Source organism: Diabrotica virgifera, chromosome 1, assembly GCF_917563875.1.
Source record: "Diabrotica virgifera virgifera chromosome 1, PGI_DIABVI_V3a".
NCBI classification, from domain to species: Eukaryota; Metazoa; Arthropoda; class Insecta; order Coleoptera; family Chrysomelidae; genus Diabrotica; species Diabrotica virgifera.
This window is the reverse complement of record NC_065443.1, coordinates 49,452,154-49,467,206: the sequence shown is the minus strand read 5'-3', so window position 1 is coordinate 49,467,206 and position 15,053 is coordinate 49,452,154. Positions and strand designations below refer to the sequence as shown.

Below are 15,053 nucleotides of genomic sequence, written 5' to 3'. Positions count from 1 at the left end.
GCATATTGCGGCAGCCATCGGTTCTCAAAACCAGACTTTTGTGTTAGGATCATTTCTTTGCGAACATTCATTTAGTGTACTACTAAATGTCAACTAGTGAATGTGTGTTATAAAGTGTCTGACTCAAGTGGTTAATTGTACAGAAAACTTTCTCAAGGTATGTATTTTCATGTTATATAAATACTTATGAATCAAAGTTAAATTAGTATACATATAGATATAATTACTATGTAGTCGATTTTATTGAAAATTTTATATTATACTTTAAAATTATGTTGAGATATAACATATTTTCCGATCCGATCCGGCTTTGAAAAAATATTAAAAAAATAGCTTGATCATTCCCTAATAACATACTAAAATTTGATAGGCGCCTTCAAGCGCCTTTTTGAGATATTTTGGTTTTGCTTATCGATATGCATGAACCATATCCAACGAATGTATTCTGTAACCATAACAGCACATTTTATTTTGTTATTTAAAATGTAACACCTAGTAATTTCTATTTTCTTGTTGCGTTACTTTATTTACCTTGATAGAGAATATAGTTAAGTTTGTTCGTAATGGTGGTTGTAAGTCTTATTTCATTTGCGTCTTCAAAAAATTTTTTTTATGTAATGTTTTTCTATATTTTTCACAGTGAAAATGGTCACCAGAAGGCAACTGTTTGACGTTTTGTATGAAAAGGATAAGTTACAACGTTCCAGTCGCACAGAATATCTGTTCAAGTATTTGGTGAGACACTACAAAATTGAAAATGATGCAGACGCCATGTTAAAAATGAGGATTTTCACTTCAAAGTTTTGCAACGTCGTTTATGCAAAGCTTGATCAATGTGGGAGAAAAACGGATAGATTTGTGAAAAATAATACAGCGTGGTTAAGTGTATGTGTATTTGAAGAAACTGGATTAGAAATTGATCCGAATGCTGAGCCACAACCAGGAACTTCATCTGGAGGTAGGCGTGGTCGTCCAAGCAAAGAATTTTCTGCGAGTAGTGTAAGATCAAAACGTCGAAAGACTTCAAAGCTGTCATCGACGTTCGAAACCGAGGAGCTTACTTTAGCTGCAAGGAGAAAACTAAAGACTGAAGGAAAAGACGATGCCGCAAAACTTGTCTCTGAAGCACTTTTGACTCCGACTCGAGCCGGTAAAATTAGGACAGCTTGGCAGAAAGCTCAGAAGTCAAAAAAAATAATTCCACTCACCCCAGATGAAGCGCTATCAGTAATGATTGAATCAAAAGATACCAAACATTCATATCTTGTTCACAGACGAATAGCAAAAGAACATTTTGCTGATATATATCCGTCTTATCACAAGCTTCGAGAAGCAAAATTACGCTGCTATCCCCGAAAAGAAGGACAAACTGTAAGTGAGTCATGTGCAGAAATATTATTACAGGACCTCTTAGATCATACAGTTAAACGGATAGTAGAATTGCAAAAACCAGTTCTTCGTTCATTATCAACTGAACTTCTAAAGAATTTGAAACTGTTGCTGAAATGGGGATGCGATGGAAGCACCGGTCATTCACAATACAAGCAACTTTTCTCCGATAATAGTTTTGGTGATGGCGATTTATTTCTTACATCCATAGTGCCATTACAGTTATATGCGGAGCAACCTGGACAAGATAAAATTATTGTGTGGCAAAATCCCCGTCCATCGTCAACTCGATTTTGTAGACCTATGATACGCTTTCAGTTTAAGAAAGAAACGAAAGAGCTGACGGTACAGGAGACATCATATATAGAAAATCAAATTTCAGAACTTCAACCCACTATTGGTATGCTGGATAGTGAAGAAATTGCAGTTTCTCATGTTTGTGTGATGACGATGATAGACGGCAAAGTGTGTAATGCAATAACGGAAACAGCTTCTTCACAAACATGTTATATATGTAAAGCAACCCCCAAACAAATGAATGACATCGAAAAACTATTAAAGAGGGAAGTTGTCCAAGAAAATTTGAAATTTGGATTGTCAACTCTACATGCCTGGATCAGGTTTTTCGAATGTTTGCTGCACATTTCCTATAGATTAGAAGTTAAAGTTTGGCAAATTCGAGGAAGTAACAACAGAGCAGTTTTTGAAAACAAGAAACGTACCATACAACAAATTTTCAGAGACAGAACAGGTTTGCTTGTGGATATACCTAAGAGTGGAGGTAGTGGAACTACTAATGACGGCAACACAGCTCGACGATTTTTTGCTGACCCCTCACTGTCTAGTGAAATTACTGGCATAGATAAAGATGTCATTATGCGATTTGGTATTATATTACGCACCTTATCTTGTGGCTATGCAATCGATGTGCGAGCTTTTGAAGAGTATTGTTTGGAAACCGCAAAACTGTATGTCGCTAAATATTCATGGTATTATATGCCTTCTAGCGTGCATAAAATATTACTCCATGGAGCCATAGTAATCAAGGAGGCTATTCTGCCTATCGGTCAATTGTCAGAAGAAGCCCAAGAATCAAGAAATAAGGATCTCAAAAGTTTTAGGGAGAAACATACACGAAAAATTTCGAGAATATCAGGAAATCAAGATTTGTTAAACAGGCTCCTTATAACTTCAGATCCAGTAATTTCATCTTTGCGGCAGTACCCACTCCGAAAAAGTTCAAACATATCTTCTGAAGTTGTATCCTTGTTGAAGGCGCCCTCGTTAGAATCAATGGAAGCAGATTCTCTTAGAGCTCTACAACTTAATATGGAAAGCCGCCAAGTTTCTTCATCCGACGAGGAAGACGACAGCGCGAGCGACGTAGATTTTTAGTGGTAAGCATACTATTGTATTTACAAGGGCGGATCTAAGGGGGCCCAGGGGCCCATACCCCCCTTGGGATTCACATTTTGAACTGATTATAAAGTTAAAAATTAAATTTTAGTATTTAAGTATATCAAAGTAAGTTATAAGTATAATCTTTTAAGCACTAATATATTAGATTTTAAATAGACTTTATTTCATGCCATTTTTACCCCCTCCCTTGCTAGATTTTTCTATCGCTATGCCCCCCCTTGAGACTTTTCTGGATCCGCCCTTGTTTATTTATTTAGAAGCTAATAAACTTGTTACAGAGCGGAATTTTTATTTTTATACCTATTACCAAACATATTTTGATAAATTTCTCTAAGTTTTTTCGAATTTGTACCTAAATAATTTATAATCTTACTATACTTAGTAACAAGTAACGTATTTTACGGTAATTCATTTTATTTTGTTAATATTTTTTAACCATATAAACAATTAATTGCATAAAGATCGAAAAGTCTACTCAATGTAATTATTAACCTTATGGCCCCCCTAAAAGTTACGCCTGGGTAGTTTAATTTTTTTTATTATTTTTTCCTTTAAAAGACTACAATTTTAAAGCCCTTCAGCCCATTTTCAGATTTTTGACCGCTTTTTGCATTTTCTGGCCCACTGTGCAGCGCAGGACCACTCGAAACACAAGTACGCAAATACGGTTGCGTGAAGCGTGGCGCAAAGCCGTGGAGTTTACGCGACTCGCTCGGTCTGTAGATCCAAGTAAAGTTCACCAGTAAAAAGTATCTTTATCATGTATGTATTATTTATTTTACAATATTGGAAAATTGTTATTTAAAATGTGGTTTGGAATAAAAAAGTATGTTCTGATATATGAAATTACATCCTTCTAAAATGGAAAAAAATATTTGACGAATTTTCTCAAATTATGGATACCAACATCATTTTCATTTATAACTCTTGTATTTTTAATTTGACGAAGAAAAGTTATTCTTCATAAAAATCTCTTCTTGGTAGGGGAGCCCAAGCGGGGATTTTTGCAGTTACTCGAGCGCGTCAGATTAGCATATGGGAGAAACCTGGTACCCTGCAGATGTACCTCTACCATATATTGGCTCTTAACACAGGGAAGTTCGTTAAGGGGGGCCCGAAAAAAAATCTATCATTAAAAATACTCGAAATTATCAGATTAAGATAAGGTAAGTTAAGTACACGCAAAAGAGTGTATATTTCAAAAATCTGACGATTTGAACCGGGCGTAAGGAAATGGGTGAGTCCCAAAGTTTCACAAGAAAAAAGCGAATATTTCGCGAAATAAATGACAGATCGAAAAACTAAAAAATTTGTGCTCAATATATTTTAAAAATCTATCGAATGATACCAAACACGACTTCCCACGGAGAGCGGTGGGGGGTAAATTTAATATTTTAAATACGAATCCCGTGATATTTCGCGAAATACACATCAAATCGAAAAACTGTAAAATACACTTATTCGATACTTTTAAAAAATCTATCGAATGTCACTAAACACGACCCCCCAAGGAAGTGGGGTGGGGGGTTACTTTAAAATCTTAAATAGAAGCCCCCATTTTTTATTGCAGATTTGGATTCCTTACGTAAAAATAAGTAACTTTTATTCAAAGCATTTTTTCGAATTATGGATAGATGGCGTTATAATCGGAAAAAACGATTATTAGAAATGGAAAATTAAATTAAAAAATGGCAAGCGCCCACTAAAATGGAAAACTTTACCGATTGACCGATTGCGGCCTATTTTTATAATTCCGTGTAAACATTTTTTTGTGTACCTAAGCGAGGATAATTTTTGACCCGTGTTTGATTGTAAACATTTTTAGGCCCTTTTTAAATTTTACTGGAGAATTCGATTTATCTGTTTTGATATACATACTATGTACCTAAATAATTGTTTTCATTCTTAACCCGTCGATTTTACTGGAGAAAGGTTGTTTGTTTTATGAATATTCGAGAAATTTATGTTAGTAGAATATGAGACGATTTGATATTAAAGGCAGTCTTTCTTTTATAAAGCCTGACCGGGTACTTTTTTCGAACGTATGTTTTGACGGTATCTTTGAAATGATTTGTACACTTGAGTCCACGAGTTTTTACGCGTGCGTCATTAATATCTGACGACATAAAACACATACTTTTTATCCAGCATCATTCTCCTCCACGCATGAAACTAATGACAAACCAGTTACCGCCTGTTATTAAGTAAAAACACATGTTATTTTTAAGAACGATCTAGCCTCAGTGTTTTGAAAAGAGATAGGTACAAAAAAGACGATTGGGGATGTTTTCACATTTTAAGTAAAATTTCTGACGTTTCGGTTGGTTTACTTTTGTGGCTGTAAGTTTGTTGAATTTTATTTTGTTATTTTGTCAAATTTTTGCATTTTGAAGTTTTTTATAGTACACAAACAGTGGTTTTGACAACTAATTTTATATTGGAGTTTGAAATTTTATGGTAAGTTTATGTTATTTTACTATTAATTTTGACAACGTACCAAGCTAACCTCATTGACACGCTTAAGGAATGCTTGTGTTTAATGTTCCGCCAAAGTGAATAAAATAACAAAAAGAATATATGTTATTGAATTTTTTTATAAATTGTTTAATTATTTATTAATCAATGATATTAACAGAATTGTTTAAGCTACTTCAAATGTAGCTGTAATTCTGCACCAAAATTTTTAAACAAAACTTGCTTTGACGTTTTATTTTTTGATAACGTCAAATTTTAACCCGTGATCAGAGGAGTAGCTACTTACTGTCACTTGTTGTTGCGTTTAGTAAATTTCTGACTTATTTCGTATGCTTTAAATGATGACGCCCGGGTAAAGACTCGTGGACTCAACTGTAAATAGATAATTTTGTAACGTATAATATAAATTAGATACTTATTGCAGTATTTCTAATAAATTAAGTGTTAAGCGTTTATTGTTTTTGTAATGTTAGTGTTGCAAATAAAACAATATGAAGTAAAATATTACCTACACTATCTTATAATACCAAACAAGTGTAGATAGACATTTTTACGAGTATATTTATAATAAAGTAAATTTATTAATAGGTACTTACTTTAGTTTCTGTGTGAAGAGATTCAGGTAGCAAAATTATTACGTAAAGAACACTCGTAATTAACAGTATCGTTGATATTAGATATACCATCGTATAACTAGTAGCGTACAGTACGTAAGAAGAAGCGAGACTTGCAAGTATATTAGCAGCGGACATCGATGCATCATAAAGTCCCATTCTGCAAAAATAGATTTTTATGTTTATTTACAATAAAAGATAAATATAATACATTCTATTCATACGCACTATTAGAGCAGGGCATTTAACACAAAATAAATCTATTTTTCAATATATATATATATATATATATATATATATATATATATATATATATATATATAAAATTTTCCCAGCCCGAAATGGTGGATGTGTGAATTGTTCGTAAGGGGATTTTTCCACATTCTCTATTTCATCTGTTTTATATATATATATATATATATATATATATATATATATATATATATATATATATATATATATATATACATCATTCTATCATTGTTGCGTCTGATAACATCCCAATTACATACATTATTGATACCTTCGAATTATTGCGTCCGTATATCGGACGCAATAATGTCAAGCCATAATTTTCGTTGTTCCTGTCGTTTTTCAAGTATCATTGCTACTCTGTAAGTTGACAAAATATTCAAACTTCTCCTTTTTAATTTCAATTTGGCAACATATAATCAGATGACAGATATATTTTATGATTTAAATTTTGTATCAGGACGCAATAATGTTAGCAACCAGTTTATTGTTAGTTCATCGATTTTCCGTGTTGGCGCTAAGATAATATACTACTCCAAGTATACATTTGACAAAGCACGCATATTATTGCTTCCGAAATGTGGCAGCTCTGTTATCTATTTTTACTTTAATAGATATACATATTTGAGATCCGTATTGTACGTGGATTTTTAAGAAAATAGTTTTCTTAAAAACAGTTTACTATCAATATGAATCGTGGGAAGCGAATATTAAATGAGTGCCTAAAACAAGGTTATAGAATAGAAATATGCCTTGATGTCATGAACAATTTAAACAATTTTATAGACAAAGCTTACAAGAATCATAAATAAAAACAATAATAAATACAATTTACTAAAATTATACAAATCGTCAATATAAATTAAACATAATAAAGTGAAATAAAAATCATTACCCTAACAATATATTGCAAAATTTAAAAAAAATTGCAAATTGCGTAATCTACCTAAAAAATTTAATAAGTTATGCTGCTGCATATGACACTCAAATATAGATTAAGATTCTACTTATACATAAGAATACTGTAATTTCTTAGTTATTGGTTAAGAAACTCTGCTATTGAATAATATTGGTCTTTCCGATAAATAGGCTTTTGTCATTTTAAGTTGCAGAGGGAGATGGTTGTATAGTTTTTTGCAGAATATAATATAGATTTCTTTACTAACTCGCTGGACGGGATCGGTAAATAGATGTCAAAGGTAGAATTTCTGGTGGAATAGTCATGTCTAGGTCTTGCTGGAAAGACATGTAGATGTTTACGAATTAAGCAAACAGTTTCTAAAATATATAAAGAGGGTAGTGTTAGAATCCTGTGACCTTTGAAGTAGCTTTTGCAATGTGTTGTTCTTCTGAGGCCAAACAGATATCTAATTGCTCTTTTTTGTAATTTCAAAACAACATCGGATTGGGCAGCTGTACCAGAACCCCAAAAAGGCAGACCATATCGAAGATGGGACTCGAACAATGAAAAGTATGTTATTTTCGAAGAGGCTAAATTCATTTCCTTCGAAACAGATCTTATTGCAAAGCAAGCTGAGGATAGTTTCTTGCTTAACACATCGATATGAAGGGACCATTTAAGGTTGCTATCTAAAAAAATACCAAGAAACTTTACAGAATCAACGATATTGATCTGGCTGTTATAAAGAGGTAAGGGTTGAAGAGTTCCTTTATAGGATAATGCTACTAATCTACGTTAAAAAATGGTAAATTAGAATCGGACCAGGATTTTATTGTGAGTAGATCAGAAGTTATAGTAGCATGAAGAGTTGCGATATTTGAGTTGCTCCAAGTGATACTGGTATCGTTAGCAAAAAGAAAAACTTTTCCATCGTTTTTTAAACTAGTGATGTCATTAGTAAAGATAAGGAAAAGTAGAGGACCCAATAATGAACCTTGTGAACCACATACAACATTTTTGAGACTAGAGTCTGTATCATTTGCTCTAACCCGTTGTTTCCTATTATCCAAGTAAGATTAAAACCAGTTCAAAGAAAGACCTTGAATTCCATAGAAATCTAGTTTTTTTATCAAAATGTCGTGATTTACACAATCAAAAGCTTTGACATAATCACAAAAAACAGTGGCAGTGTGCAGATTATTGTTTAATGCTTGATAAACCTCATGTAGTACAGAAAACATGGCATCGATGGTACATTTATTATTTAAAAAGCCGAACTGATTTTGTGATAAAATCTTGTTATCAACGAGAAAGGAAATAAGTCGGGCTTTTATGAATCTCTCAATAATTTTGGAGAGTACCGGTAGTAATGCAATAGGTCTATAATTGCAGGCATTAGATTTTTCACCATCCTTATGAAGAGGAATAATGATGGCCGTCTTTAGGCACTCTGGAAATTTACCTTTCTCAAAAGAATTATTAATTAGAGAGATGAGGACTCCAAACACATTGTCTGGGAGATTTGAGAAAATTTTTATGGATAGTCCATCGGTACTACAGGAAGAGTTGCTTTTGATACTATTGATTGTTTGGATCAGTTCAGATTTATCAACCGGTCTTATAAAGAATGAATTCGAAACCTTTCTTGAATTAGGGAGATAGGAAATGGGATCTTGTTGTGACACAATAGTTGATGTTATATTTTTACTCACATTAACAAAGTATTCATTTAGATTTTCTGGGTCTGGAAGGGAAAATGTTTGAGTTGTGTGAGTTTTATTTCGAAGATCGTTTATTATGGACCAAGTTTCTTTTGCAACACTTTTAGAGCTTCTGAGACGATTTTGATAGTAAAATTTTTTAGCTGATTTTATAAGTTTTAAATAGATTGCCCTGTACTTGGTGATATATTCAGTAACAGAGACGTTGGTAGTAAATTTCTTGATGTAGACTAGTGAACGCATATTTTTGGCTGATATGCGGACACCTTTGGTAGTCCAGGGTTTGCGATGTTTTGGCTTAATTGTGATTAAAGGAAATGCTTTATTGAAGATACAGACAAGCTTATTTAACAAATCACTGAAATTATAATTGACGTCCATAGAAGGAAAATGCCACTCAGAGGTTAAGCATAAATTTTGGAATTTACGAAAGTTCCGACCGGAAAAAATCCTGCTTAACGTCGAGTTTTCGAGGAGGACTTGCTAAAGATGTTATAAACTTCGTATAAACCGCTTCATGATCAGATAGTCCCGCATTAACAGTTGTAGCGCAGACATCACGGGGTGAGAAATCTGAGACAATATAATCAATTATGGTAGATGAAGTTTTTGTAATCCTTGTAGGAGAATTAATGTGCATTGATAGACCATATGATTCAAATATGTTGACCAGGGATATTTGTGTAGCACAAGTAGCAGGATAATTAATATTAAAGTCACCGCATTGAATTTTTCTGCTTTTATGAGGCAGGTCATCTAACAAATTTAGCAGGTTCTGAAATAATAGTTCCACGGAAGAGTCAGGTGATCTATAAATGCAAATAATATAAAGATTAAGGTTCTTACTGTAAACTAAGGAAAACTCAAAGAATGCTTCACTTAATAGAAAGTCATATTTTGTTACCAGAGAAAAATCATTATTTGTAGAAAGGATTTGGGTGCCTCCATGAGCTGAACTTAGACGGTCATACCTAGCAATAGTGGAATATTTTTCTACAAAAAAAGGCTCGTTGACTTCAAGCCAGTGCTCAGTAACCGCAACTATCGGTGGAAACCCTAATTCCTCTAGAAACAGAAATAATTCATCAGTTTTATAGAACGAATATTTATCAGGACAATGCTAAATTTGTTATCACTAAAATTATTTGAGGATTCTAGTCCCTCAGAATACGTCGTGATGTTTAAAAATTTCGTCTTGGAGAGGCAGCGAAATAGTAGTTTCGGTGGCATTCCCTTGATTTTTGCAGGTAAATAATTCTTTCCGAAGTTAGAAAAGACCTAAAAGCAGCAAGATCAGCGTCTACCTCATCTGAACCAATTCCATAAGCATCATTAAAATCTAGAAGAATTTTTCATAGATCTTCACTCTTTGTAGGAAGTCCTTCGGAAGCCAGAAACAGTTTAACACTTGTGTTGGTATACCCATCATAAAATACTAATGCAGGTTGGTCGTGTAGAAAAGCAAGATGAAGTTTAATGGCCTTTAAGATATCCGGTTCCCTTAATCTGGCTAACAGATATCGACTATTAGAGTTATTGGTTAATCTAACTCTTGGTGGGGTCAATGGATCCAGATTAGTAGATGGTTCTAAAGTATCTTTCTTAATGAAATTAATATGGGTATGGAACGGATTCTTAGTTTTGCAAATTTCGATGGCCTGTGTGTCTGTATGTATGTTTGTGCTCTGAACTTCATCTTTGTTGTTGCATAAACTGCTATTTGAAAGCGTTGGTTCGAAATATGAAGATTCGATAGACCATTTAATGTTTACACCAGGTGGCCAAATGCCCTTATTAAGTAATATGTTAATAGATGTTCTAGATTTTATACCTATTTTGAATGAAGAACCAGTTCTTGTGTCAGCGTCTTTAAGGAGGATATAACGTCTTATATATTCCTTGATACCTAGCTTCTTTTTAATATAGTGAACCACTTGTATAGGGGGTGTATATTGGGCTCAAGTTACTAATAACTACAAAGTGACACTTATCTTCTGTAATTTTTGACTTTTGCTCTGGACTTTCTTCGAAATGTTGAGGCTCTTCAGTTTGGGTACTTGAGGTGGCATAACATGTATTTTTCTTCAATACCTCTTTTTTCGTTGTTATGGTAGATAGACTTTTGATTAGATTGCTCATTTGATTCGATATTTCATTGATGTTTGAAGAGAGCCTTTCTGGGCCATACATCCTGTGTTCATCGAAGTTCCTATCGCCTCCCAGATGATGTTTACCCAACAGCTAAAATCTCCAAGCTGTTGATGGTTATGGAAAAAGGCGGAGCAGACCAATACAAAGAAAAATCTATAGATGACATAGGAGATGACAATACGGAAGAAAATCTTCTGGAACTTAATTATCATGACAGTGATGAGGGTGAAAATGATATGTTGGATGATTTAGTAAATAGCAATGGTACCGAAATGTCGACCAGTGATAGCAATGCAGATAATACACTAATTAAAACAATTGCACCCAAATTAAAAAAGAAAATTATTAGGAAAGTCGTCCCGTGGACTAAAGAACAGAAGGAAGTAACATTAAAGTACTTTAAAAATCATATAAAAGTAAAGAAAGCCCCTAAAAGACTAGAGTGTGATTAGTTTAAGTAAAAGTTTAAAAAAATAATATACAACAAAGATTGGTTAAAAATCAAAATTTTTATACAAAATGCATATAAAGACAAGTAAGAAAATAATTAAAATCTGCTTTAGTATTTTTTTAGTATTTCCTTAAATGGTGGAGTTGAGTTTAATATTGTATATCATTTGGTTTCTAAGACATCCCAGGGGGTGATTTTATATGTGGCCATGTTTCATTTTTTTTATGGCTATTTATTTAAAATCCTTAGTTTAGCTTCAGGTTAGGTATGGTGGAATGAAAGAACCTCATTTAAATTACTTTATCTTCTGTTCATAATTATACCTACAATCTGATTACTGCTTATCAAATAAATTATTAAATTGTTCCTGTTTTTAAATATGTTCAGAAAAAAAGTTTAGGTCTATTTATGCATTTTATTTTTGTATTGTTAATGTTCACAACAAGAAGTACCTATGTATATACCTAAATATATATAAATTTTGTTGCGCTATGAGAGCATTTCTATCAAATTTTTTTCCCATAGATGAATAGCCGTTCTCCCTTTCCGAAGCATGGAATTTTACTGCCTTATATATTTTTGTCCGTCAATTTTTTTCTGTATAATTCGAAAAATTCAGAATAATTTATTACACAAATGATTCTGTTAACACAATTTTCGGTTTATCTCTAGATGCAATTATTAATTGTTTTCGGTTGCACTTGCTTCCATGCACTTACGGTCCAAATTAAGGAGTTGGTAATATTTATAGACTTTTTAATCTCCTTTGTAGAATCATATTCGTCCATTGACGACAGTAGCCTTCAAATCAAAAATGGTCGGCAGTATGTTTTAAAACATTTTATAATCCATTGATCCAGGGGTTGCATTCTGATGTAGTATTTGGTGGTAGAAATATTATTTCAACATTGGATAAAACAAGTTGTGGATGAGACGTATTACCATTGTCTAGAAACAAAAGAACTTTTCGATTTTCTCTCTGCATTCTTCTATCAAATTTATTTAGCCAGTCTGTCATGATTTCCCTTGTCATCCGCGACTTCTTATGGCTATACCATTCGATAGGTAATTTTTCTATGTGTGAAACCTTGAAACAACGGGGTTTTTTACTTTTTCCAATTACTGAGTGGCCTTTCTTTGTCCCCTATTATGTTGGTGCAAAATAGCATTGTGACTCTTTCTTTGGAAGCCTTATTTGCAGTGCATCTTTCTCCTTTTAGGTATAAGTTTTGATGGGTAATGCTCTAAAAAATAATCCCGTCTCATCTGCGTTAAAAATGTCTCGCGGAGAGAGAGCAAGCAGTTTCTCTTTCCAGTCAGAAACCACTAATAAATCTACAGCAGCTGCTTACGCACATATGGATTTCAAGGAAATATTATGACGCTTACAAAATTTCTCGAGCCATCCGCCAGAAGCTTTCATAATATCGAGACTTAGTTCCTTTGCAACTTCTAATGCTTTTTCTTGAATAATTTTACCACAAACAGGAATATTTTTAGACCTCACTTTACAAAACCAATCGAAAACGAAAACAATTTGGTCTCATGCAGCACCCTACGTTTTCAAAAATTTTATTTTCGCTTCCAGGTTTCCGCTCTCAGAAAATTAATTAATTTAATCACATGTTTCAAAATTTCACTAGCTTGAGTTTTTCCAATTCCAAATTTCACTAGCTTGAGTTTTTCCAATTCCAAATTTTTCTGCTAACTTTCTAACACTTAACTTATGCATCTCTGCATAATGAACCATATCGACTTTTTCTTTTAAACCTAAAAACTTCCTTTTGGTGGACGCCATATTATTTACGTTGCAAAACCTTCAAAACTAAAATTATTTCAGTTTTACTAATTTTACATAGGTCGATATTCAGATAAAATCTATTACGAAATTTAATCCGAAAGTAACAAAAATTAAGTTGAGTTTTTGAATATTTTGCTTCATCTGATATTTCCGTTAAAATTGTATTCTAGACAAAATACAATAACTTCATCATAAAATTTAATGTTCCTGGCATCGGCATTCGCGTCATCGGTCACACACAGGATATTAGTAAAATGTATTATTTTGCTTGCTTTGCTTACAGTTTGTTAATGTAAAGTGGAATTATCAAACTTTTATTACTTGGTGCCGCTAACGAAAACAGTTATATCAAATATCACCCATCTCATGGACATCTGTATTGATTTGAAATAATAAATCTATACTAAATTTACAATGAAGATGCAGTAGAAATAAACAAACCAAGACACGTTAAATGCTACTTAGTAGCACTCCCGAATCATAATTTACAATGTATAAACTTTGGAAATCATGATTTGGGATTTACAATGTATATACATTGTAAATTATGATTCGGGAGTGCTCCTAGTAGAATTTAACGTGTCTTGGTTTGTTTAATTCTACTGAATCTTGATTGTAAATTTAGTATAGGTAGCTTTATTATATAACATTAGAATGTAAAATATTTGGATAAAAAATTTTTATTTTTCCATTTGCTGTCCGCATTTGCACAGGCCGTTGAAGGGAGTTAAAGAGTACAGGTTCACATATCGCCGAATGATTTTTGTTTTAAAAATCGTCCGTATAGAGGAGGTGTCCGGCGAAGAAAGGTGTCCGTTAAGAGAGAGTTTACTATATAAAACTATAAATAAATGAAATATTACTTAATACGTTCTCAATAAATAAGGATCATTTTTATATGTAGATATCACAATTGTATCAAAATTGTATAGATATCATAATTGAATATAACAAGCAGTTCGAAAATTCCAACTCGTATTACAATTTCGCTACGAAGCTCAAATACCGGTAATTTAATATATTTTTTGTTTCATTTTATGTATAATGTATTTCTAAATATTAGTGCGTCCTTCAGTTTGGCAACATTGAATGGACGCAACTGTGTATGGTTGGAGGTATATACGGAGTTAACAAAGCCGCCTGTTATAAAGATGCAATAATGGTTTAAAATAAACGAAAATTCGAATATTTAAAAAATTAAAATATAATAAAACAAAGTATAGTTCCATATTAGAAATTAAATTTTAAACCAATATTCGTCGGAAAATTATCAATTTTCCTTGTATTTCCAGGAGACGCAATAAGATCGCTTTGTTATACGGACGCAGTAATGGTAACATGATGTGTATATATATATATATATATATATATACACCGTTCTTAGGCGTCAACGCCCTTCGATAGGGATCTATGGAGGCGTATCACCAAGCCGCAAGCCCTATCCCTTGCCGTACCGCTCCTTCATAGGCCGATCAGACGCCAGTTTATTCCAGACCAAGTCGTAGATTCTGTTGAATTTTATACTACGACGTTGGCCTTTTTATTAATTTCAAATGGCCTGGCTGAGGATTGAACCTCGATCGCAAATCCACTAAACTTGTCGGTCTACTGCACCTCAGCTAATTGGGACGTGTAGACCGACCGATTTTTAAATACAGCACCTAAAGACTTACAACTTTTTGCATTGTGTTCAGGATTATGTCAGGAAAAACGTCAACATGGGTGGAAATACATAGTTCCATTTTAAAGTGTAGGGAAAACCAAAATAAGTGTAGGGAAAACCGGGGCAAAACGAGGCTCGGGGCAGAACGGGAAATGCATGCATCGGTGTGCAAACCTTATAGTAGTCATAATATCGGCAATAGCGCCATTCGAAAGA

The 15,053-nt window shown here is 33.2% G+C and overlaps 2 protein-coding genes across 2 annotated transcripts in view; one reads left to right on the top strand and one right to left on the bottom strand.

The window, feature by feature from the left end:
- LOC114324742 (proton-coupled folate transporter) overlaps positions 1 to 15,053 on the bottom strand; it is an 87,220-nt gene that overhangs the window by 34,159 nt on the left and 38,008 nt on the right. The window contains exon 4 of the mRNA XM_028272574.2: positions 5,880 to 6,057. Within this exon, the coding sequence (XP_028128375.1) occupies positions 5,880 to 6,057 (178 nt within the window). The remainder of the gene's footprint in view (positions 1 to 5,879; positions 6,058 to 15,053) is intronic.
- On the top strand, positions 1,703 to 3,446 carry LOC126888052 (uncharacterized). The gene has a single exon (XM_050656062.1). It carries the CDS (start codon positions 1,792 to 1,794, stop codon positions 2,782 to 2,784), a length of 993 nt encoding a protein of 330 aa, XP_050512019.1. The 5' UTR covers positions 1,703 to 1,791; the 3' UTR covers positions 2,785 to 3,446.

Bases quoted from the DNA above. Each gene is read 5' to 3' on its own strand.
- LOC126888052 (XM_050656062.1), top strand. From the start codon at position 1,792: ATGCTGGATAGTGAAGAAATTGCAGTTTCTCATGTTTGTGTGATGACG.